The 24319-nt window shown below is 36.6% G+C and overlaps 1 protein-coding gene across 1 annotated transcript in view; it reads left to right on the top strand.

Moving 5' to 3' along the window:
- The window catches only part of LOC104411045 (TBC1 domain family member 5-like), a gene marked incomplete at its 3' end in the record, with an annotated part of 67759 nt that overhangs the window by 24342 nt on the left and 19098 nt on the right, over window positions 1–24319 (top strand). Inside the window, exons 2-6 of the mRNA XM_010021373.1 lie at window positions 4788–4854; window positions 18017–18125; window positions 19925–20014; window positions 20119–20190; window positions 22921–22988. Coding sequence (XP_010019675.1) covers window positions 4788–4854; window positions 18017–18125; window positions 19925–20014; window positions 20119–20190; window positions 22921–22988 — 406 coding nt within the window. The remainder of the gene's footprint in view (window positions 1–4787; window positions 4855–18016; window positions 18126–19924; window positions 20015–20118; window positions 20191–22920; window positions 22989–24319) is intronic.

The raw sequence follows: 24319 nt of genomic DNA, 5'->3' as shown, positions 1-24319 counted from the left end.
ATAAGAAGTCCTGTGCTGAATTTTCGCATCTTACAAAAAACTGAGAAACGTCTGATCCCTCCATTGTTCTTCACATACTTTTTTACTCTTGCTGAGCACATGCTTGAGCTCAGAGTGCTCATTGTGCCTGGTATGTACTCAGAGCATCTTCCCACCCTTGAACTGGGACTCTGAAACGCTGTCGAGTTTCTTCGTACTGCCTGAAGTGGAAACTGTACTGCACCTTGAACAAGCTCTTCTTTGAGAAGATAGTGCACTATCAGTGTAATAGACTGTTAAAAATTAAAATACAAAAATAATGTTCATCTTTAAGTTAGGCTTCTCCATGTTACAGTTTCTACACATGGTTTTCAGATGAGCTTCAGAAAGTGTATTTGGCATCCTCCTTATTCTGGGTTCGTCTATTTTATGGTACATCTAGAATCTCAAACATGTTCTTACAAGCAGTTACTGCTAGTGACAAGCATGTATATTCTGGGTGATTGTAGTACTCTAATAAATGTACAGTTTTCACATCCTTCTCAGAAATCTAAAGAAGCCAACATTTGAAACGTTCTTTTTGACTCATTAGTAAAAGCATCAATTTCTAGTTATGCACATTCTCTTTAAACAGCCTCCAGCTGTGTGCAGTAGTACCAGGTCCCAACTACCTAAGTCCCAGCTCCCTTTAGCCCTTGGTTTTCTTGCATAAGAGCAGCCTTTATTAAAATAGGGCAACAAAACTGAATTCTCTCCAGGGAAAGTGTTCATTCCCAGAAGAAGGAGTTTCTCCAGGTAAAGAAGCAGCTAGAAAGATAATCCAGAAGATTTTCAGTCCCTTGGGAAGCACACAGCCTTACTTTTTTATTGTGTTAAAACCAGTGACTGCTTTACTGCTGAAAGCTAGGCACCTTAGCCATACTTACTTTGATGCTGGTGCTTTTTATGGTACTGGTTGTTTCCCTTCTCTTACTTCTGCAAGTGTGATAAGAGTCCCCCCCCCCCCCCCCCCCTTCTTCCCCTTTTGCATTTGAAGTTTGGGAAACCTTTTCAGGAATGTGGGGCAGGGTTTGTAGAGCATCCTCTGCTTCTTCAGCAGAGCCCTTCTTCCCAATTTGAGTCTTGGAAAGGATCTGAAGATCAGGCTAATACTGAATCAGTTAGGATTTTTAAAGGAGACAGAAAACTCTGTTACCAGCATAATGAATCTTACATTCGTAACTGTTCAGTATACATCCTAATTTTACCAGAAAGTTAGGTCACTTGCCTGAGGAGAGGCCACGGATTCCCACAGCTTATTGTCATTAGTTGGTGAAGCACCTGTCCCATTTGTTCTCAACATTGCTTACAATGAAAACTTACCAGGATTTACTAGAAAACCTTGTGGATAAAAGTAGGTAAAAATCCTAAGTCAATGAATACTTTTCACTTTGCTTTATCATTTTTATCACTTTCAGTGAAAGATACCTAAATCATCTTTCAAGATGTCGTAACAGACATATCTGTCTTAAAGGGGATGGAGGAAGAAAACGATGACAGAAATGCCCAATCTGCTAAGTCCTGCTTTTGAGATCTGGATGTACCTAGTCCTATCCAGTTTTGGCAGCCGCTGCTAATGATAAAATGGAGCAGCAAAAGCACCTCTCAAAAATAAACCACCAACAACAAAAAAGATCACGAATTGCTTGTATGAATATGAGATTTATTTAGAATGGGTCTACAATTAAAAATGTTAAAGTATTGTGGTGATCATTTAAATAAAGGAAATTACTGTCTTCTGAGAGAGTGCTTCAGTATAAAGCAAGCTACACTTGGAGTGGTTTGTGAAGGACAGCTCAGTGGGTGTAGCAGCCCCAGGATCCCTCCAAATGTTCAATGTGGGATCCTGATGAAAAAACAACTTCTTAACACCATGATTTTGGTTTCTATTGCAGAGTGCTGTTGACTCTCAAAGCAGGACAAATGGTTTAGTTGAAAGACGATAAAGGCTTTGAATTTTTTGAGATATTCTTAAACATTATTCTTCAGAAAAGATCATGTTGCCATTATTGAAAAGAGTCCCAAAAGATATTTTTCAGCATATGAACTTCACATTGTGAATGAGTTTTCTTTTTGAGTCTGGCTAGTGTGGTAGGCGAATGCTTAGGAGTTGTGTAAGTGTAAAAAAGGTGCAGTAGTGCATTCAGGACCTATTTTCATGTGCTGTGTCCCTATAAACAATTGCCCAGTATCACTGCCCCTAACCATTATGGCTTTAGGAGAAACTGAACATAGTTCGGTTGTTTCTCTGAATGGTCAGGATCAGACGTGGAGATGGGCAATGTATGAAGAAGCATATTACTTAAGATTGTCCCAGTATGGGACACTGTTTTCCAAGATACAAGGAACAGATGGTTATTAATAACGGGAAGGTCGGCTCCTGGATGAAATATCTGGTGTTATTAATTTAGTTAAATTTAGTAAACAAAAGGCAGAACAATTAAGTAAGATTTCCATTTTCAAAATAAATTGAGAGCTAATTAGTGAAATCAACTGGATGGAGTGATTTTAGGCTCAAATGTGATAGAGGTTTGGGATTTATTTTAGCCAATGGTACAAAAGTTCATAAAAAAACTGCATTCCAAATTAGATGAGAAAAAACACTTGGAAGGAAAGTTCTGGCAAAGTGAGTGATTAGGTATTTTTTAAGGAATGTCTGGAGTAAGCAAAGATCTTGGAAGAAACAAAACCAGCTTGATCAGCAAAGAAGGTTACCTCCTGGCTATCAGAAAGTGTGGGATTATAGTGACAATTAACAAAAGTTAAGCTGAATTAGATCATTAACAAGAAAATATTGTTTGAATGTGTAAAGAAGCTTTCAGGGGAAGAAAACTAGAACCATTGTGCAGTGCAAATGGGCAAATGAAATTAAGTGTAATTCAGGTGTTGTCTAAATCAGAAAAGTTTTAGTTTTGCGTAAAAACAAAATTTCAAGCGAAGGCCTGAAAATAAATAATTAAAGAATAATAATTTAAAAAACCCACCAACACAACACAAACACAAACAAAAGGTTGTTGGGTATATAATATAAATTAGCCTATATAATAAAGAGTAAAGAATGTGAGTTGCAGAGTAAATGTCTTTCAAGAATACTGACAAATACAGCTACATGCAACAATTTTTCAGTCTTGTAGTTCATGGCTGATAGCAAATGTGTGAAGGAGGAGAAACATAGTACCTGTACTTAGATTAAGAGAAAAATAGTGATGGCAAAGCAGTTAAGCAGTTATATAGGTTGACTGTTGTCTGTGCAGGGCTTTAGGAAAGTTTTTAAGGACGAAGTAAGAGAGGAAAAAAAAGCAAATGGTTTAACTTTAGTGCAGGCCTTTTGTTAAACAGGAGGCTGAGCCCAGCTAAGCTGCTAGCCTTTCTAAATATACATTAAGGAAATACATTAAGTCTGGTGTAGTGCACAGGAGATGTTATGAAATAGAAAGGATGGGGATTAGCAAAGTATAGTAATTATAAGATGAACAGAGAAATGCAGATTTTAATGACAGGATTTTTTTAGCGGAGTTTGTGGTGAAACTGATCTTACACAATACTTTCATCTGTTGCCTTGCCACAAAGTGAGAAACTGCACTGATAGATTTTTAAGAAGAAAAAATATTAGACTATCTGATACTGCATATTGTTATGTAGAATATGCAGTGTCCAGTGCAAGGAGGCTAAGTTCAAGTAGGACAGGTCATTTCTGAGGAAAAGAGGACTAGCAACAGCATGAAATAGTATGAAATACAGTATTGCACTAGCAAGGATTGTTACTGTAAACTGTTTATTTTGTAAATAAAAATGGAGAGTGAAAATGTAGGAGTGTTGGTGACTGATGGTGTGGCATGACTATAGACTGTATCGAGCAAGATTCTTTTGATAGTGAGGAAAACCACTGTGCAAAGAATAAACTGGTTAAACTTTAAGTATTCTGTCTACAGCTCCTGTCCCTTCTTTTCCATGTGTAAGGAGGACTGATTTAAACAAAACAGGGAATAATGAGCCTCATTTCGGGAAAAGACTGAAAGCACTTGATTTCAGTAAGCAGAACAGAGGGCACAAAGGTGTGCAATGCTGTCTGTAAATGAATTATGGAAATACACAGGGGCATAGAAGAATTATCAAGCTAAATGACAGGTTGGGCAAGAATAAATAGTCTAAAAAAGGACATGGATAAATTTCATTTGAAAAATAGATTATTGTTTCTGGCTTTCAACAGTTCTTCAATAGAATTAGTTACTACAGAGAGGAAGGTTTCCTTGTAATCCTCAGTTTCTATGAATGTCGCTGATGTATGTATAAACAGCCCACATGATGTAAAACAAGACGTTTTGCAGACGTGAAGTAGTTTCAGAGATGCTTTAAACTTGTGCTATGACAAAAAGTACCTGATACCATACAGTCATAAAATAAATGAACTTTTGCATTCTTTGGTTTAAAAAGCAATCATCTCATCTATTTGTATGATATACTTCTGTAACCTTATTCTGGTAAAATTGTGTTTAGTAAATTGAGAAGGGCCTCAAACCAAACTTTAAAGTGAAATTAAATCTCGGATTTTCAGAACATTCAGACTCCAAATTGAACATGGAGGCTAGTTGTCTGTCTTGCCAGCTGTAAGAATTGGAAGATGTAAAGTTGGGATTAATCTATTTAAGTTTGCTGTAAACTAAAATTGCCGTATATGGTAAAATCAATTGAAATTCTCATCAATATTGTGTTATTTATTATCAGGGTTTGTCTTATAACAAAGGTGTTTTCATTTATTTTTGTATTAGGAGGATCAAATGAAAATGGAATCACACACCACACCTCAGATTCTGATGGAACATTTATTTCCTACAGGTTGGTAATTTTTTATATTTTCTAATTTTTAAAATTTTGACTATATTAAACAGCATAATACATTTAAAGCAAAAGAACAGGTCCATGTATTTTAAGAGTATTGTACACTCTAAATTGCAACAGTCAGGAGACTAAGGGATGTGAAGGACTTCATTAACTAATGATTTGAAAAGTTAATTTCGTCATTATTATTTCTTTTTGAAAAAGCTGTTCAGAATGCTTGACTAGTGAAAGTATACTATGTTTATAAGCCTAAATATTTTTAAAGGGATTTTTTTTTTTCCTCCGAAGTATGCAATAAAGCAGAAATTCTTACCTAAACTCATAGCAGCTAAGCTAAATGTTGAAATACATAACAGGGATCACCTTTCTGGTCGTCTCCACAGTAACTGGATCTATGGACCACATGGAACTCTCAGGTCAAAAACCAAAGTCAGGATTTCTTAAATTTGAGATTTTCTGATAGTAAAATAGTATTTCAGTTCTGTTGGTAATAAACACCAGTCAAAAAAACATGATGCTGAGTAACTTTCTGCAGCACTGTCACTGAGCTTGAGTCTTGCTTGGGTACATACTAGAGGGGGTGTTGCACTTGAAAGCACAGAAGGGTAATCACCAGATGTGTAGTTCTATCTTTCAGCCAGCAAAATGCTGCCTCTGCTACAAATGCTAAATCCATGTCCTTGTGACTGGTAATTTAATAGTGAGATTTGTGCTAACCAGAATGACTGCATCTGATTTTGATGTGTAAGTATGGCAAAATGAAACAAGCTTACCACATGATTATTTTGAATTCATTTAGAGAACTATAATGGATGGCATCTTTTTAATTTTTTTGCTTGTGATCTACTGGAGTCTGTACTTCAGAGAGGTGTAGGCAGGCAGGAGAAACCTGCCTGTTTGCCTTGTCCTGGGAATATTGCACCAGCTTGCAGGCAGTGAGCTGTGCTGGGCCTGAGGAGCCTGTTGTAGGCTGGAGACTGAGAGGTTGCTGAGAAGAGCAGGGAGAACACAGCTTGGTCTTGAGGATGCTAAAAAGAAAGACTTTTTGTAAGGACCTAGAGGGAACAGCAAAGAGTTTGTTGCGATTCAAACACCCAGAGGAAGCTTCTGGACTGAGAGCAAGGTTGGAAAAAATAATGTACCTGCAGGGACTCAGTGGGACAGGGGAGGTTTGAGTTACAAATCTTTCTAATATTCTGTATCGTAGTACGTCTGCTCTAATGAAACTTACTTTGTGATGATATAAAACCTTTCGACGATAGTTAGCATGTTCACTTTGAGAAAAATATGTTAGCAGGTCCATTCCAGGTTTCTGCCTGACTCTATTTCTTGTCATATTTGTTTTCTCTATGCGTGCAACATACTATCTTAAGTTAAAAGAAGGGCTCAAAAATACCATGCAGAATAATCTCTGTGTTTTTTAGGTGGGAAGCATATGTAGATACAGGGACCATGAAGCAATTTCTAAAAAACAGGCAAGATAGAATTTAGCCAGATCAGCACAAGAAAGAAGTCGAGAGTTCTCTCTGCCACTAATTCCAGGACATTTATACTTGAAAGTCATTAGCTCAGAGGCCCAGTGTAACACTTGAAGAAGAAGCCAACTCCAGATAGGCTTTGGTACCATGAGAGTGTAAGCTGTGGTGCTGAGGTCTGACTCTTTCTTCCAACCCCTTCTCTACTTTGCAGTAGCACTCTCACTGAGCCAGTCCAGGGAGCTAACCTGGACAAACCTATTCATTCTTTATAGGGAGAGGTTTCTGATGACTTGGTTCATAGTGTTTACCTGCCAGAGGTTTGGATGGATATTGGTGCCAGTGCAAGGAAGGTAGCTAGTGTGGACAACTAAAAGTAAGTGGGAGGACAGAGCATGGCCCCATTTACTTAAGGCAGCCTAAACTGTAGTGAATCTTCAGCTGTCTTTAATGCTTCACAGATAAATGGAGGTTAAAAACAGTCTTTGTATCTCCATATGCCATAGTCCAAAGTGGATATAATAAATACGACTTTGGCTACGTTGCTATGACTTCACCAGACTAATAATCTTATTCTCTCAGTGAGGGTTACAGCCCAACTTACAAAACTGAAGTTAGTTAATATTTTAAAAGTGGTCCCATATATCTCTGCCAGAGAATTATTGTTATAACTAGAGGCAAGATGATAAAGCAAGATAGTGCAGTATATATATATGTGAGGACTGGGGTATATTTATGCACATATATTTATTATATAGAAAAAAGAAATCTGACTTCCAATAGTTGGCAAGCTACCACTGTTATTAAGTAGCATTACAGTGTTTAAGGTGTGAAATGAATATTTTCTGCTCAGTGACAAGTAACTCCCATCATATAATGAGACTGGCTGTAAATTTGCTGGTTGGGTTGAATATTCTGTTGATAGTTATAGTTCTGGGCTGCATGTTAAGTAAAACCGAGCAGCAAATACCTTATGAAAGACACAAAGTGAATCTTAAGCTGCCTTGAAAGGTAACGATGGTAAATGGTTGTTATTTCTTTAAGGACTCGTTAGAGATTTGGACTTATTTTAGTATACTGTCAATGAATATTGTTACAGTAAGTCAGTTACTAATGATAGTGTTGTTTACCCAGTGTGTTTCAGTCTTTTGTATTTAAAAAAAGACCAGCTAGTGAATTTTTGCCCTAGAAGAGTCAAAGGCATCTTTGGATCATGGTAGATGTCATGCCTGCAGAAGGCTAATACATGCAAAATGATACTGAAAATTTTTACTCAAACAAAAGACAATTTATGCTTTATAAGGAGCAGTCTCTTTACAATTTTTTTAGAAGAAGAGGCAACTCCAAATGTTTAAAAATATTTGAATGTGAATATGCTTTCCTATTAAAGTGCTCTTCAGAGCACATTGTTTTAATAACAATAAAAAAACCCCATGGGGGAGATGGTTCTTGATTCCAACACTTTCTGGTTTAAAGTACAATTTTACACTGTCCAGTACAAGACTCCAAGTGTGTGTGTGTGTATTAATAAAGGATGTCAGATCATTGTCCTGGTGTATATTTATGATGCTCAGAACTATTTGTATGGCTTTATTTTTAATATGATGGTGTCACCTTAGAATTTGTGACTCTTACTTGTGTTGATCACCACAGAGATTTAATGCTGATTATGTCCAGATAGTGAGCATTTCCCTTCAGGTCATAAAGTTTGTAAGTAATGTAAGTGAAAAGCACATGTGACTGGCACATATTTCTAAACATTCTGTGAGTTTGTGGATGTGTCCGTGAGGTCACGGGGAATTTTCTAGTTGGTCTTCAGGTTTTGATGGAAGTATTCTTTGTGTACTCGGTAAGAAGCTTTACTAATAAGAAATTATGAAACTTATTTCCTAGAAACATGTCATCAAAATTAGAAGATCACTATTAGAAAAATTTGAATAAGGATTTAGAGTAACCTTAATCTTTAAAGTGTGAGAAACATGAGGGAAGTATTTCAGCTCCATTCTATTGTATTATTTTACTGCTATGGTTAAAGTCTTTTCTGAATGTGCAAGTTGTCCAGACTTCACCAAATGAAAATTAGGTCTGGGTCTCTAGTTTCAGTATCTGCAATGCAGTGCCACTGGAAGGTAGAAATACTGTCTTTCTTCTGCCTTCCCAAGGGCAGCTGACCTTCTCCTCGCCAAAGAGGTGAACCTCTTGCCAGCACATATGACTACAGACTATTACATTAATCTGTTTAGCCTCAGTACCAGCTGCTTGCATGTTTTTAATTATCTTATTAGATGGTATAACAGTGACCTATGAAATAAAATGAAGGTGAGTATTTTTTAACTTTATTTTACAGGCTATTTTTCTAAATATATTTTAATGACCTAATTATGACTTTTAGGGAGAGCCATTGATGCAGACATTCAATTTGGCAGATAGAATCTACTATCTCAAGGACACTTATTTTCTTCCAAGGTGGATTCATACATTAATACTGCTTCTAATAAATATATAGTCTAAAAAAAAAATCACTTTTCATACTTGTGTTGTTAAGGTACTTTATGATTCAGAAACTTATGACTACTATGCTGCATAATTTCTTGGTACATCTCTGCACCTGTATATAAGTTTAATTTCTACTCTGTGTATCAAGATAAAGTTCTTTCCCTTGTGGATCAAACTCCATGACAAGTAATGATTGCTCAAAGTTGTGGGTTATATAGACAATGTATATTCCTCCTCCTGCTAATATTTCAAATAGGCAGAAGATGTAGTGTAAGAAAGACTTTCATATTCTGTTTTCGTCCCCTGACTTCTTACAGATTCTACTTGCCAGATGTTTTCTGTCTTACTGCAAAAAGGCAATGTGGTCCTGCTGGCTGAGGCATGTTTCTTGTGTGCCAGCCAACAACCACAGCACTGATACTGAGCATACAGAAGAAAGACGGCAAGGGGTGCAAGCTGTTTCTCCCTGTTTCTACCCCCTTCCAAAAGTGGGTAGCGAAACTAGTTTGATTCTTCTTTGGCCTGTGGCTTTCCTTGGCAGCTGAGCCTCTCTGCTTATATGTTAAACATAGAGTGAAGATGTAAGCAAGTTATATACCTCCTCCTTGTGGAAAAATCTATTGGGAAGCAGCCCTTTTCCATCTACACAAGCTTATTTAGTCTTATTCATACACAGGTGATGTTTCTTTATTTTTAAGCCACCTGTGTGCAGTTATATCCTATTTTTCCTAACTTTGTCCACTCTGTGTGCACACATAATCAAGAGCTGTAAAGAACAAGCTTATTTCTATTGGGGTTTTCAAATACTTTGAGATACAAATATTAGGAATAGAAGGCAAAACAGTGAAGTGGCAGTGCGTCTCCACTTTGTAAGGAGAATTCTCAGCACTTGCATCCTCCTCTCCTTCCACAAGAAAGCAGTAAAACTGTCACCCGTGTTTGTTTTGTCTTACCTACAACCATTTTTTAGATGTCGTTGTGGTTTGTGCCATTTATGTGCAAAGAGGCCTTTTTGCACCAAGAGGAAGTTCTGCTTGACCAACCTGATAACCTTGTATGATGAAGTTAGTGTCCTGGTAGATGAGGAGTGAGCAGTGCATGTTGTCTGCCTGCACTTCAGGAAGGCTTTTGACACTGTCTGCCGTAAGATGCTCAAAGACAAGCTGTTGATGTATGGGTTGGATAAGCACAGTGAAGTGGGTTGAAAACTGGCTCAGAAGGTTGTGATCAGTGGCACAAAGTCTAGGCAGCTGTTAAAAAGTGGTGTACCCAGGTGTCAATACTAGGTCCAGTCATGTTTAACATCTTCATTAATGATTTCGATGATGGGGAAGAGTGTAAATGCATGTGACATGAAAAAGAGAGAAGTGGTTTATACACATGATGGTTGTGCTACCATCCAGAGAGGCCTTGACAGTCTGGAGAAGTGGGCTGACAAGGAGTACATGAAATTTAACATGGAGAACTGCAGCTGGGGAGGAAGAACCCAAGGCACCAATATATGCTGGGGAGTGGAAAGTAGCATGGCAGAAAAGGACTTGGGAGACCTGGTGAACATCAACTTGAACATAATGTGCTCTTGCAGCAAAGGCAGCAAATGGTATCCTGGGAACTCCTTCTTTATTTTTTTTTCAAGGTTTTCCTTTTTTGTAAGCACCGTTAGTCCCTTAGTAAACTGGATAGAAAAGAAAGTAACCCAGTGGAATTGCTCATGTGATTTTCATTTTGGCCCCAAAACCTTTCACCATTCTTCCTTCTAACATAAAGTCTGGCCATAATAAATTTGAAATATTTATTAAAAGTTCTGAAGGTCAGTAGGTCTCAGTAATGCAGTGAACTTCATCAGTGTCAGTCATTTAAAACTCATAACTCGCATCGTCTTTGCAGCGACATGATTTGCACTGACAGGTGAATGGCACTGGATTTTTCTTGATGTTAAAGTACACTTTTTGAGATCTTAATCATGCTGGCTTAAGCTTCTAGTCCATAAGATGTGCAGTGACATAAAAGCAAGAACGTCTGCCGCAGTACTGGGAGTGAGTTGTTGGCTGAGTTTAGCAACAAAAGAAGCTGGAGAGGAACAGTTCTTTCCTGTGTAGTACCTCAGTGCTCCCACTAGCTCAGGGGGAATTGAAATGGAAGAGTTGCGTATTACACCTTTGTAACAGAACTTCTGAAGGTTAAACCAGATAACTTGATTTTTCTATACTCTGCTCAAGATACATCTGATGAGTGATTTCATTTTGGTTATTAAAAAAAAAGCAACCCACCACCATTACCTAGAACTGTATGTAAAACCTGAATGCAAGATGGCAGGCTTGAGGAATTACCTTTTAATCCAAAGACGCTTGAAGACAAAAGGTTTCTAATACGTCTTTTGTCCTATACATTATAAACATAATGTATAACTAGAATAAATCTAAAGAGCAAAGTCTTTCTTTTAGTGAGATTACATGGTTTTTAATGATGGTAATAAAACCTAGTCAGTTCAAGAGATTAAAGTTATATCATGAAATCACTTGCTCATTTTCTTATGTCATTTAATGCAAAATGAGCAAATTTACAAAGTTCAGAGGTAATTAACAATATTGACTAAAGTTTTGTATTTGTCACCCCGCATGTTATGAAGTCATCCAAGTTTTGAAATTGGGTGCATATTTTTAAATATTGTCATTCTTGTGCCAGTTTTAGGCTTGCTCTAGTCAGGTGTAAGTAAGCAGAAACATTTTGGCATTTTGAGGCATATTCCTGCAAAAAGTATCTCCCCTCTTCCTATTACATCCAATTTCTAGTTTGATGATTTGTAGATGTCATGGTTTAACCCCAGCTGGAAACTAAGTACCACGCAGCTGCTCGCTCAGCATCGCTGTATTATCAACACTATTCTCATACCAAATCCCAAACTCTGCACTATACCAGCTACTAAGAAGAAAACTAAATCTATCCCAGCTGAAACCAGGATAGTAGAGCTGTAGCTTTTAACTTTTGTTATGTACTAGGGGAAACTTAAATTCCCTGTTTCTTAAGGAATGCATGTCTGTTTGTATAACAGGGCTGCATGCATGCAAACACACCAAATTCACAGACTTCTGGTTAGCTGGGGGTATGAATTAGCAGAAGGGTAAAATAGCAGATGGGAACTCTAAACATGAGAACTAGAAAGTAAATGTTCTACATGTACATGCACAGGATTTCAAAGGTGTTGGGGGGATTTAAAGTAGAAAGCCTTGACTGCAATTTTTAGCAAATGAGTTAAAATACAAAAATAAAAATAATTGAACATAATATCTACATTTTGGTTTGCCATTTTGTAAATGTGTGCATAAAGTAATGAGTAGAGGAGAACGAGCTGATGAAATTTAGACTTAAAAATGGCTGTAACAAGAATTCTTCCACAAAAGCTTAACAGTTACAGGGTTGGAATTGAAGTGTTCTCCCAGGGCCAAACATGGCTCTTTGGCTGAGAGCCGCCAAGGAGAAGTGGACAGTTTGGGCTATGGAGAAAGGTATCTTGGGGTTCTGCATCAGACTGGTACAGTTAGGAGTGGTGCTGGCGAAGCGTCCCACCGGCAGTGTGGTCTTATTTCAGTTCCCTAAACTGCACTACACACACCCTGGGAGCGTAAAGCGCATAGCTACCTAATAACCTTCAGGTTTTGCTGGAATGTTTACCTTAAGAAAGTGATTTTACCTTTCTTCATGCAAACCTTTTTAACTGTGTGGTAGCCAAAAACAGATGAAGCCTGAACTGTTTAGAAAAATCTGCCCTTTGAATGTTGAGCCTCCCAGCAGCACAGCCATGCATATTCACACTTACATGGCTGTTAACTCTGCCTTGTATCCTGAGGCAGGACTTTGGGAAACAGAGGAAAATACATATATTTTCCAAGCAGATTGATAAGCCTTCACATTAAGGCTGTCAAGTGGATTTTCAGGGTAGCAAATAAAAACCCATGTGTTTCAGAAATGTTTTCTAGAAACTTACTGCTTATTACTTGATACTGCCTTTCAATTGTTTTTTTCTCCCTGTTTTTAATAGAATTAGCTCTAGTTTTATTACATTCCTGGCTGTTGCCTCACTTTTTTTCTCAACTGTTGATTTTATGGCATAATAAATAATACAAACTATGCATGTTTCTTGGATTTATGCAGTATGTTTGGAAAGAATTGCTGCCTCTACTTAAATATAGATACTATATTCACTTACTGATGTTCCTAGCAATAAAGACCTCATCCTGTAAAACATATGACAATTCAAGAATTTGTTTTCTTTCTGATGGCCTGTTCGGTAGCCTGTTGCTTCACTGAGTGCCTTTGGGGAGCCGAGTTTGGGTCTCAACATTTTAAAAAGCATATTCGAACCAAAAATGGTATAAAACAGTGAAATTTGCTTTTCTGAGAGCATGCACACGCGCCATTTTGGTTTAATATGATTTTGCCAATACCAGCAGCACTGCTCAAGAATTTTCTTTGGCTCTCTATGAGACTATCCATTTTATCCTTGAATATTGGTCTAGAGGGTGGAATAAGCTTAAGATTTAGATTGAAATCTTAAATATGTGTGCAGGTGTTCACACCTTGCAGTAGTATTGCAGTATTTTTCCATGAACTGAGAAATATTCTTTTATCTAAATGTTGTAAATATTATATTGGTCTTGTTTCAGCATGGACAGAAAAAAAAGGCATTTCAAAACTTGGCATACTTGGAATATTTTAAAAATGGGTGAGACAAACTACTGATACAGACTGTTTAATGATTTGATAATACTGGTTTCTTTGTAACCCACAGTTTCAACTGAAAGTGAAGTATTTATGAACAGTAATATTTACCTGGTAGGTCTGAGTCCTTACAGTCCCAGGAGTGAATCTTTGCCCTTTTTCAGTGACATAGATTGTAGTTTGATGTGGGTATTCACATTTTCACATTTCTGTGGGTTTGAATGTCTTGCACAGAGTTTGATGTTGTCTGAACATCATAGTACAAAAATGCTTCTTACACTAGCTTTAACCTTTAGAAGGATCTGCACCGGTACACATGAGGAGCTTTATCCTATTGGTAAATGCAGAAGTTAACTAGTGGTAGTCACAGTCCATGCTATGCCACTCTTCCTCAACTGTATTTCTTCTTCAGAATAGAGTTTCTTATTTGTAAGGAGCTTAGGTGGCTACCGTTGTATTCTTCTGCCTGCATACCTATGCTCGATGCATTGGTTTTGCCATTATATTGCAAACTGAAATTTAGCAGCAGAGTTCGATGCTTATGTTCCGCTACTGGCTATTAGTGGAAGAAAGCCTTTGTTACCTCTTCCCAACACACCACAGCTAAGCGTTACCTCATAGAACTCTGGAACTTCTGTTTCAGTTCCAGAATTATTTTCCAGGTTTCGTGTTATATTACTGGTGTCACTCATTGTTAAAGACTTTATAGTTGCCTGCTTGCCTGTAGCTGGGCAGTAGTGGCATTCCAGTGTCTTTTACTAAGATACTTTAGCATCTAGCATCATTGCGGATTAAAATACTTCTTAAAAAATGTTATTCAAGTGCATGTAAAATTTTACTTACACTTTCTGATTCAAAGTCCTGCTCATTGTGCTTTATTCCTAACAGTGTGTTGACAGAGACATTTCTCTTCCAAATCTTTTGACTTTTATATCTGAAAATCTAATGTTTGTAATTGTCTTAGAAGCATCAGATCTACAAAACATGTCCTGTTGGAAAGAAAAAGGATAATAAATATGCTTATATATGGTTTGCTAGGAGATCAGGCTCATTTCTATGAGCAAGTAACTGTGTATTAGAGCAGAGCCCAGTATAAAATTCTTTTGCAGACAGATTCAAACTTGTAGTTATGACAAAAATGCATGTTTCAAAAGATGGAAAGGAACAGATGAGGGCTAAGAACAAACCTTTCAGAACAAATCTGTAACCTTCATCCCTTCCACTGATTTGCTTGCTTTTTCATTCATACATATTGAGCACTTTTCCCACTTCAGAGTAATGCAACTGTCCCTAACTCATGCCAATAAGTACTTTACATTGGACGGTTACAGCATATGAAATGTAAGTTTCCAAAAGAAACATTAATCCAATAACTTTTTCTTTGTGCAGGTTTTATATTATGAAGACTTTACAACAGATATGGCAGTATATTAGACAGAATATTTAAATAAGAATGTGAGATGAAAAATATGTACAAAATAACCACAAAACATTAACATTGGCATTAGCCTTTGTTTTAATTGTACAAGCTAGAGGTGGTATTAACACATGATTATGCATTTAATTTTCTAGTTTGATTAAAAACAAATGCATGTGCTTATTCGTAGTTTAAGTGGTTCCAATTGGCTCTTGAAGCCTTTCACTTCAGTGAAGCAAATGGGATGTGGTAGACTTGAGTTCCAATCTTCATTGCTCATTTCACTTTGACCAATGAGTTTTCTGCAAGCCTGGGTTAACAAAGCTTATAGATATTAGTTTACAGAGTAGGGCTATATCATTAAAAAAATTATCCTTTTAGAATTGATAGCTTGTTGATATTACACAGTGTTACTATTATTGAATCAGTCTCTAGAACTGTAAGGCTTAATTTATTAGCCTTCATTCAAAATATTTGAGAAATGAATTAGTGAATGCTATTCAGAAAGGATTTTAGATATCATTCAGCTCTACTAAAACTGAAGCAGATTCCAGTTTCCAAGTCTTTTCTTTTTTTTTTTTTTCAGTTACTTACAACTTTTCTTTTTAGTGATCACAGCAGCCAAAGGGGGATGCAGGGGAGATAGGATCTTGCCAAATTTCTTTTGGCTGTTTTAAATGTAATTTTGTTCAAAACGTGCTCGGAATTGCATTACAAATTAAAAAAGAAAAAGGGGGGAAGAAGAAGACAAAGCACAGTATCAGCACTAATACCATTTAAGAAGTGTTGAAATTACTTTCTTACTGTGTAGCAATCACTCCCAGCAGTTAGTGAAAAAAAATAACCTGAAGAGTTTCTTTCCTCTCTGTTCTTTCTGTTCATAGTTACACTGGTTGGAACCTTTTGCTAACTCAGCTGACACACCAGCATTTTCAAAGACGTTGTGGGAATGTCATCTGCTTGCAGAACAATGTGAATAGCTTCAGAGGCTGACCTGTTGTGTGCACAGGGGAATGTGTCACTCTTGAAGAATCGCTACCTTAGGGAGGCAGCTTGGCAGTAGTTATAATGGCCAATGATGCTACAAAATTTACAATGGCAACTGAAGAATATTATACATGATAGAAACAGGAGGGTTATTTAGATAGGCATAATATACTGTAGTTACTGAAGTATAAATGGCTGTGAAAGAAAGGTCCAGATTTTTCTCAAGCTGTGTCTGCTATATACCATACGTTGTATTTAAAGGAGACAGAATCATGGTAAACAGTTGTAGGCAGCTTGCTGCAGGAGATGAGGATATATGGGAGATAGGGAGACAGTGGAATGGCCAGAGAGTCTTTCTGACTAGGAGAATAGGGGATGTGGCTGGAAGGAAGAGACGAAGCTGCCCCACGCTGTTGAAATTACTTGCTGCCATGTTGGTCATTCGGGGATACTGGCAGTTGCCAGAAGCTAAAAGCAGCCCTTAGCCCTCCAACCTAACACTGCTTTAGTCATCTTTGTTCTTATCAGCAGTATCTTTGCTTTTCAAGTAATTAACCAATCAATAGCCAAAAGTAAACACTCTTTTTTACTGTTGTTTGAAAACGATCCTAGCTGAAAGGTGATGCATTCACAAACACAACACTTCTGGTCTCAGCGTGGATCGTGAGCTCAGCTTGCTCCATCTTAGAGGAGCAGCACCATAATTTCCTGGCTTGCCAAGTCTGTACCCCAACTGTTCCCAGCAACTGTATCTTATAATTCTGTTCTGGAACTGTGCAAGTTCGACCTAAAACAAGGTTTAAAAAAACTCACCCTCACCACTCAGTTTAAAAGGCTGAAAATTATCTAACCTTAGCTTGCATATATTTAGGACAGCTTGCAAAACCAGAGTTTGTTGGTGTTTAGCATAGCCCACTCTGTGACCCTCTTTAGCAAAGGAAATCTGGTGAGATCTTTCTTACCCTGGAGTCAGAATAGCAGCTTCCTTCTTTCTGGTTTCATTTGGTCTCCCAGGGAGAAGTAATAGTCTCCCATGTGACACTGGGAGAAGAAGATATTCACCTTAAGGACAGGGATTGGAAATAAATCTGAAACACATTTCCTTGCACATAACCCAGCTCTTTACACTGAAATTACCCTTTGAATTTTAAAGGGGTTGCAGAGTCTGTGCACAAGTCTTGGGCTACTAAGACCATCAAATGGCTTATACTGTTCTTGAGATTTGTTTCAGTAGAAGGTGTGGGAAATAGAGATTTAATTCTTTTATTCAAACTCAGTAGATGGTTTGGGACAATTAATTTCCAATTGTTTCCCAGTAGAGCCTATTTACTTGTATATTAATGAGGCACAGGTGTTAGGCCCCTGGTGCCTGCATGCCTGGGAGGCATATTTAGGTTGTTTATCTAGTCAGCCATAGGTACTGCAAGGTACTCAAGCTTGCCTTTAACAGTTTATACAGTGAGGCTTTTTAATTTTTTGATGTTTTTTTAAATTTGCTAGCACCTGTTAAAATTTTAAAACTGATCATGTAGAAAGAAGTAGGAGCGATTTCAATAGTAAATAGCACTAAATGTTGAAGAAAGTCATCTTCTATGATGCTTAACTGCCCAGCTTGACATTAGGAAGAAAAGAAGGTTCATTTAAGCAAATACGTCATGTGAGGAGCTAATACAGTCACAGTATACTTTTCTGTTGCATATTTTTGGAATAGGTACTTCTTTGTCTACAGCTGAAAGATGAATGCGCTTATATTAATATTCATTTTTCTTGTTTATTCACTGAACTGCAGTACCAACATTTTAGAGGAAATGGAATAGCCTCCATAGACATTATGAATTTCAGTAGCTGGCATAATTATAGCGATCTACATATTCATTAAATCCAAAGAAGAAATGTGTCCAAAAAGACAGCCATGCGTTTAGAAGTGGTACACAACTAAATATATACATTAAAAAAAAGTTCCTTTCCTGTCTTATCCAATATTGGGTAATGTCATATAGTCCTTAAATCAGCTAAGGCTTTTGTTTTTTGTTTAAATGTTCATTCCTTTTGCTTTTGCACACAGCAAAGAATGGGAAGAACTATTTGTAAACAACAATTACTTGGCAACTATACGGCTGAAGGGGATTAATGGGCAGCTGAGAAGCAGCAGGTTCCGTAGTGTTTGCTGGAAGGTAAGAAGAGAAAATATTTATTTACAGTTTGTGGTTGCAATATATCAACACATTACCTGATGCGCTGGAAGATTATTGATGCAAAGAATCATGAATTTTCCGAGAGACTTCATCCCAGTGTTTTCCTACTCGTTTTTATAATTCATCGGACATTTTCTAATCATATTGAGTTGCCTTAAAGCTGAATTGCAGGTGATAACAAAATATTCCTAGGAAGGAATATCCTTGTGCTGGGTGGTGTGTTTAGGGTTGAGTGCCGCACACCACCTCCTCTGAGTCTCTCTGCATTGAAGTTGTACACTGGAAATAAAAATGAAGTTTGTCTCAAAATTTATGTTCTGTGGAACTTGGGACTCCTTTAAAATCAGTCTGATGCTTCTGCTAGCAGCTTTTCCCAGTGAAATGAGAAAACGAAGACTGGATAGAGAGGGAAGCCAGATCTTCCAGTATTAAAACACAACAGGTCCTCAGAGGTCTCTTACTGTATTTTTTAAAGTTGCAGGAGAAGGAAGAGAGAAAGAAAGCAAAGTAATACTTTGATGCTATATAAAGTCCAAAATAATTTTGTTGCACTGGCATCAGGTCTTCTCTTGTGCACTAACCATGACAGTAGAGAACATTTTCCCTAGTAGAGTTACTGTATGTTAGCACTGATAATTCAAATTACCTCACTTGGAATTTCTTAAGCTTCACTTTGGCATAAAGACCTATAAAAAGAAAATGAAAATACTCTTTGTATATGAATGAAAGGAATTTGAAATTTGAAATGTATGTAGCATTGAGCAAATTTAAAGTTAATGAATATACTTTCTTCAGGAGGCCAGATGAATGTATGCCACAAGCGTTATTTTACCAGCCTGCTTCTTCTTGAGCCTCTAAATTAGGAGGCCATAACTCAAAACCCTGAACTAACAAAAGTATCAAGTCCTTCACTGTCCACTAATAAAGTCAAGGAATGGTTTTTAGAAATAAGGTTGGTTTTATTTTCATGTCCAGATATGGGTTAGGGCTCTGGTTTAGACTGCCTGTTCTGAAAATATTTTCTATGGTTTTGTTAAGTTCTGAAATATTTTTAGTAATTTAGGGATGATTTTTTTTTTTTTTGGTCAGTATTTACTGTTTCTTAACACTTTCTAATGTGTAAATAAAAATGTTTTAAAAGCGGGAAAATTCTCTGTGTTTTTTCCTTATTGTATATGCAATTAAATATTATTTCCCAATAGATTCTAACCATTTTTAAGCAGAAATATGAAAGAACTGAAATGTAGGTATTCTCAAAGACTTCTTGCAAAATTGACTCTTTTGTCTTGCAGAATTCTAGAATATGTTTCATTTTTAGAAAGATTTTCCCTTTCCACATTTCTTAGGTAGAGTATATCTCTGAGTGCTTAGTTTCTGCTCTGCATTCATGCCTGATTTTAAGCAGGTTGCATTAGGTCATCAGTGTTCTGTAAATAGCATCTAGTTTTGTATGTGTTTGCATCTCTTTGCATTTTCTTTCTGCCTTGGAAGTCTGAATCAACTCTTCTGAAGTTGTGACAGTTTACAAAGCTTGTGTTTGTGGCTTCAGTTGTCTTTAATGATTTATTTTGTACAGTAGAACTGCTACTATTTCTACCTTCTTATTTATTGACTGGAAAATACGAAAGCCAGGAGTATCTCATAGGTCTTTGCTTTCTACTGATGTGCAGAGCACTTGCTTCTCCTTGCTGAGATGGTTTATGCTGTCTGGTAGGGTTTATATGAAAAGCCCTGTTAAATTTATGAAACTTAATGGATTTATTTTGGTTTATTGATAGTTATTTCTAGAGGTTCTACCCCAAGACAGAAGTCAATGGATTAAAACCACTTCAGACTTAAGAACTTCTTACAATAAGATCAAAGAAATTGTAAGTTGGCACAAAATAAGTTCACTACTCTCATACTTTGACTTAGACATTAGTATTTATAGTATACCAGAAGAGGATTTGATTTTTTTTCTCTTTTAACCCAGCACATTACAAACCCTCGGAAAGCGGGACAGCAAGATCTGATAATCAACAACCCACTGTCTCAGGATGAGGGGGTGAGTTGACCCTTGTTTCCATCAACACAGGTGATACTAACATTATCATCGCCATCAGTCTGACACAAGTTGAGTTCTTGCTGAGGAAAACAAAATGGCAGGTGCTAAATTCTCCCTCCTAAATTTCCAGACTGACTTGTGTTAACAATTGGTTCACAGGCTCAGCTGAACAACCAGAAATGCTCATTTCCAGGTTAATATTCTGATTTTTCAGGAGGTTGTGTTGAACAAGAAAATCAGTGCTGGACTGCAAATCCAGTTTCACAGCATGTTTTCTTTAACTGATGTGCCTTTTTACTGCTGTATGTTTTCATTTTATATGTAAAATGGCTCTAGTTGGAGGAGTGTTTAAACAGTCAATATGAAGGGAATGCTGTTAACAAAAATACTGAAGAACCCTCTTCTGGAGGATTGTTCAGCCTTGGAAGTTTTTCTCCAGCAAAAATGGAGTTGTTCTGTCTTGAGTTGCATATGTGCTGAGTTAATGTTTAAAGTACCAGGCTGCAAGATAGGCATTTCTTCCAATGTTTTTAATTCTTTTTCTTTATCATTGAATGAAATAAGTTTCTTTTCTAATCAAAAAACAGCCAGCTTCGAATTGAAAGATCCAGATATTAAAGAAAGACTAAATATGTGGTAAAAGTATTTGGCCTGACTGTCATTAAGTGCAGAGCATCCAACTCACTGAAATTAGTGGGATCTCCAAGTAGCTTGGTATTTTCAAAGTCATGACACTTTGAGTAGGGCTAACATAGATTTGGGGGCTTAATTTTAGCTAACTTTTTTTAGTTCGTTGGTTGGGGGTTTTTTGTTTATGCTGTTTTTCTACTGCATTTTCTAATATCTGAAAAGCTTTTAAGTATTTTAAAGCTTTTCTGTTAATCATGTTACCTTTTTTTTTTTTTTTAAAAAAAATCAAACTCTAGGGCAACTTAATACCATGAAAATAATTTCTTTGGTTGCATTAAGAGATTTACACCTGGAAAAGCTGTCACAGATATCGTTGGTGATACTACTTATACATCCATTTTGTTCACAAAGAGAAGCTCATACTTGGTTTGTAGTGTGGTGCTCTGCTTCATATTTAATGTAGAAGGAGAAAGATTTTCTTGTTGAGACATAGTGTTGATAGGCATGTTGGTGGCTCTGCGGCAGGTATGACTGTGCATGCCATCAAACCATTCTTGCATCTAGCTAGACAGAAAGTTGTGTCAAATACGAAAGATTCGGAGTATTTCTGCTTTAGTTTGGGATCATACACAATGGCTCAACCTTCTTTCTGGCTATGATGTCATTTAGAGGTAGAAAACAAGGGTTGACATGTCAAAGTATGTGGCAGGGGATTCATCTATAAAACAAAGCCACAGGCCAAATCAGGCATAGGAATGGAGAGCAAAGTGCCTTTGAGCCTCTGCAGTGACTTAATGTTTTACCCTTTCAGTGTCCTGGGTTTTGCTTGCTCTTCACATGCAAATTTTGTTTCCTTTAACTTGCCTCTGATGGATTGGGGTGGGAGCAGGGACAGGGAAGTTTCGAAATGTGATCTAGCTGCATGAAAAGAGCTGTGAGTTAAAAAGATACTAGTTTTATGTAAGACATTGTCGAAGATATAAATACAATTAAAGTTTGGGGGGAGGTTTCATAGTTTTGTAGCACAAATATAGAAGCTAATTAACATTTTCTTCCTTTTTGTTATTTTACCTTCCTTCTGCTAGATAACACTAATTTACTTTCTCTTTTCTTTCTGTGGAGCATAAACCACCATGGCAATGAATTGTTTACAGGGGAGCAAGAAATTCTGGAAGTATTGTATCAGCTCTTTTTGTACGGTATTTCGTTCACTGGTGCTGCTGCTGTCTGAAAACTAACCTGCGTTAGAAGTCTGCTAAGAAGTCTGATTCAGTTCAATATTTTGGTCAATATGCCCAAGCTACCATCCCATTACAATAAAGAATAGGCTTTGCAATACTTTTTTCTGGAGTACGCAAACAACAACATTTGCTGACTTCTTTCAGGTTAGCTTTTGCTAAATATTAATAAACAAGGCAAGGAAACCAAAGAAACAGAATGGAAATCATCATAAGCACACATACGGAAGAAACTAAACCTACTTTGAACTGTTTTATTTATTTATTTTGTGTCGACAGTGAGCTTTAAATATCCTGGTTTTCCCTATCAGAACTTTTTTTAGAATGGCTAGTCTCGATCTGCCCTGTGTATATGTGCCATTAGAATTATGTCATTTTCATATGCTTCCACTAAGACAAACTAGCTTCATTCCAAACAATTTCTGAGTATGGAAATTGTAGGAGCTTCCATTTAAAGCACATACATTCATAGGAGGAATGTAGTACAGTACGATAATACAGATCTTTTTCCATGAGTGTACTATTGATTTTTTTTCAGTTGAGCTGCTGGTTCTGGTAAATTGTAATTTACTCTGCCTTTCTAAATATTCTTCATAGACTCCTTGCAACCATCCAGTGAGCAAACGGAGTGAGCCTAGAACAAGGATCCAGGAACTTGAATGTTTTCCTTTCTGATCTAAACTGACTTTCTTAAATTCATTGGGCTGGTCACCGACATATATGCCAAAACGGATATACCACTCTACCAGGAATTTTGAGGATTAATTGGTTAATATTTGCACAGTACTCTGCTGATGTTGTATATAAGCCTGAAGTATTAGTAGAAGTCTCTATTTCATACAATTATTTTTCCTTATTTCAGAGTCTTTGGAATAAATTTTTCCAGGATAAAGAGCTTCGAGCAATGATTGAACAAGATGTGACAAGAACGTACGTAGATCTTTAAAGAAATTTCTGTATATAAATTTAGATTCTGCATTTTTATGTGGTATACATTATATTGTGTTTTCTTGACTTTCGTTAGTGTAAATGTCAGGATTGTTGAACATGAATGTGTGGAAACATACATTAAATGTATAAAAATACAGCTTTCTTGAAATGGAAAACGAGAAAATCGTGTTAAACATTAAACCCGGGAGATTTATTGGTATCACTGAAGAAAAGCTCTTCTAAATTAAGATCTTAAGAAATGTACTACTATGTGAAATTTGAAGTAGAGTTGCCCATATGAAGCAAAGAGAAAGTAAGACAAACTGAAAGGTCTTTTAACTAAGTTATGATTATAATAAAAGATCAAACAGATTATTTTCTTTAATTCTTAACAATAATTAAAAAATAAACAGGTTGTAATTAGTAAGGGAGATGTCACTCATCTAGAGAATTTAAGCTTTTCTATATTTTTATTTCTCACTTTTCTAGTGTTATTTGTCACATATGCCTTTTAAAATTTGTCCTAATATTACTGTGATTATGTTTTCATCTTCTTGGCCCTTAGGTCATTCCTGTTGAGGAACTTGTTTGAGTTAGAACACTCAGTTCCTGAAAACATTTCTTTTCAGAGTGGAAGCATTGACTGACGTGTAAATCTAATTAAATTCAATTACTGGTTTGCTACCATGTGAAATTTTACTGTATTGCAAATATTTTTCCTTATAACTTGAAAAAAGTAGTGGTAGTCATAGATTTTACAAATCCCAAGCTCACACATTTTCATTTACAGAAACCAAGTCATGCAGAAGAAATCATTGCTGTCTGGTTTTGGAATATTTTATGTGTCCGTCCCTAGACCCATTCTTGAATGCATTTTGCCATGAGATGTATAATTAAAATCTGACTATGCTTTCATGTGCATTCTCACAACAGATGGTATTTTTTGTTTGTTAAAGGAAACAGATCAGGATGTTCTAAGATTAAAATATATACGTATCTAAACTATAATTGGAGAATGGAAAGTTGTATGGGGGTTATGTTGGATGTAAGACTTATTTAAAAATATATATGTATACACTAAGTCCATGGCAAGCAGCAGAGTGAGTAATGTTCATTAATATCACTAATAGTGACCAAAGACATTTCCATTTATGTATTTATACAAAATAGTGTCTACTTGAAACAATAGCAGCCTACATTGTGTCATCAATATCAAAATAAGTCAGACAATGAAGGAGCAAAATTAAGTATCAAAGTAACATGAATTTATTTGATAAACTACATGTATTTGTATAGACACTTGTTGTTTGCCTAATCATAAAACATAGCAT

Source organism: Nestor notabilis, unplaced genomic scaffold (genome assembly GCF_000696875.1).
Source record: "Nestor notabilis isolate BGI_N333 unplaced genomic scaffold, ASM69687v1 scaffold10679, whole genome shotgun sequence".
Classification (NCBI taxonomy): domain Eukaryota; kingdom Metazoa; phylum Chordata; class Aves; order Psittaciformes; family Psittacidae; genus Nestor; species Nestor notabilis.
Note: the sequence above shows the minus strand (reverse complement) of the source record. Positions and strands in the feature narration are given on the sequence as shown.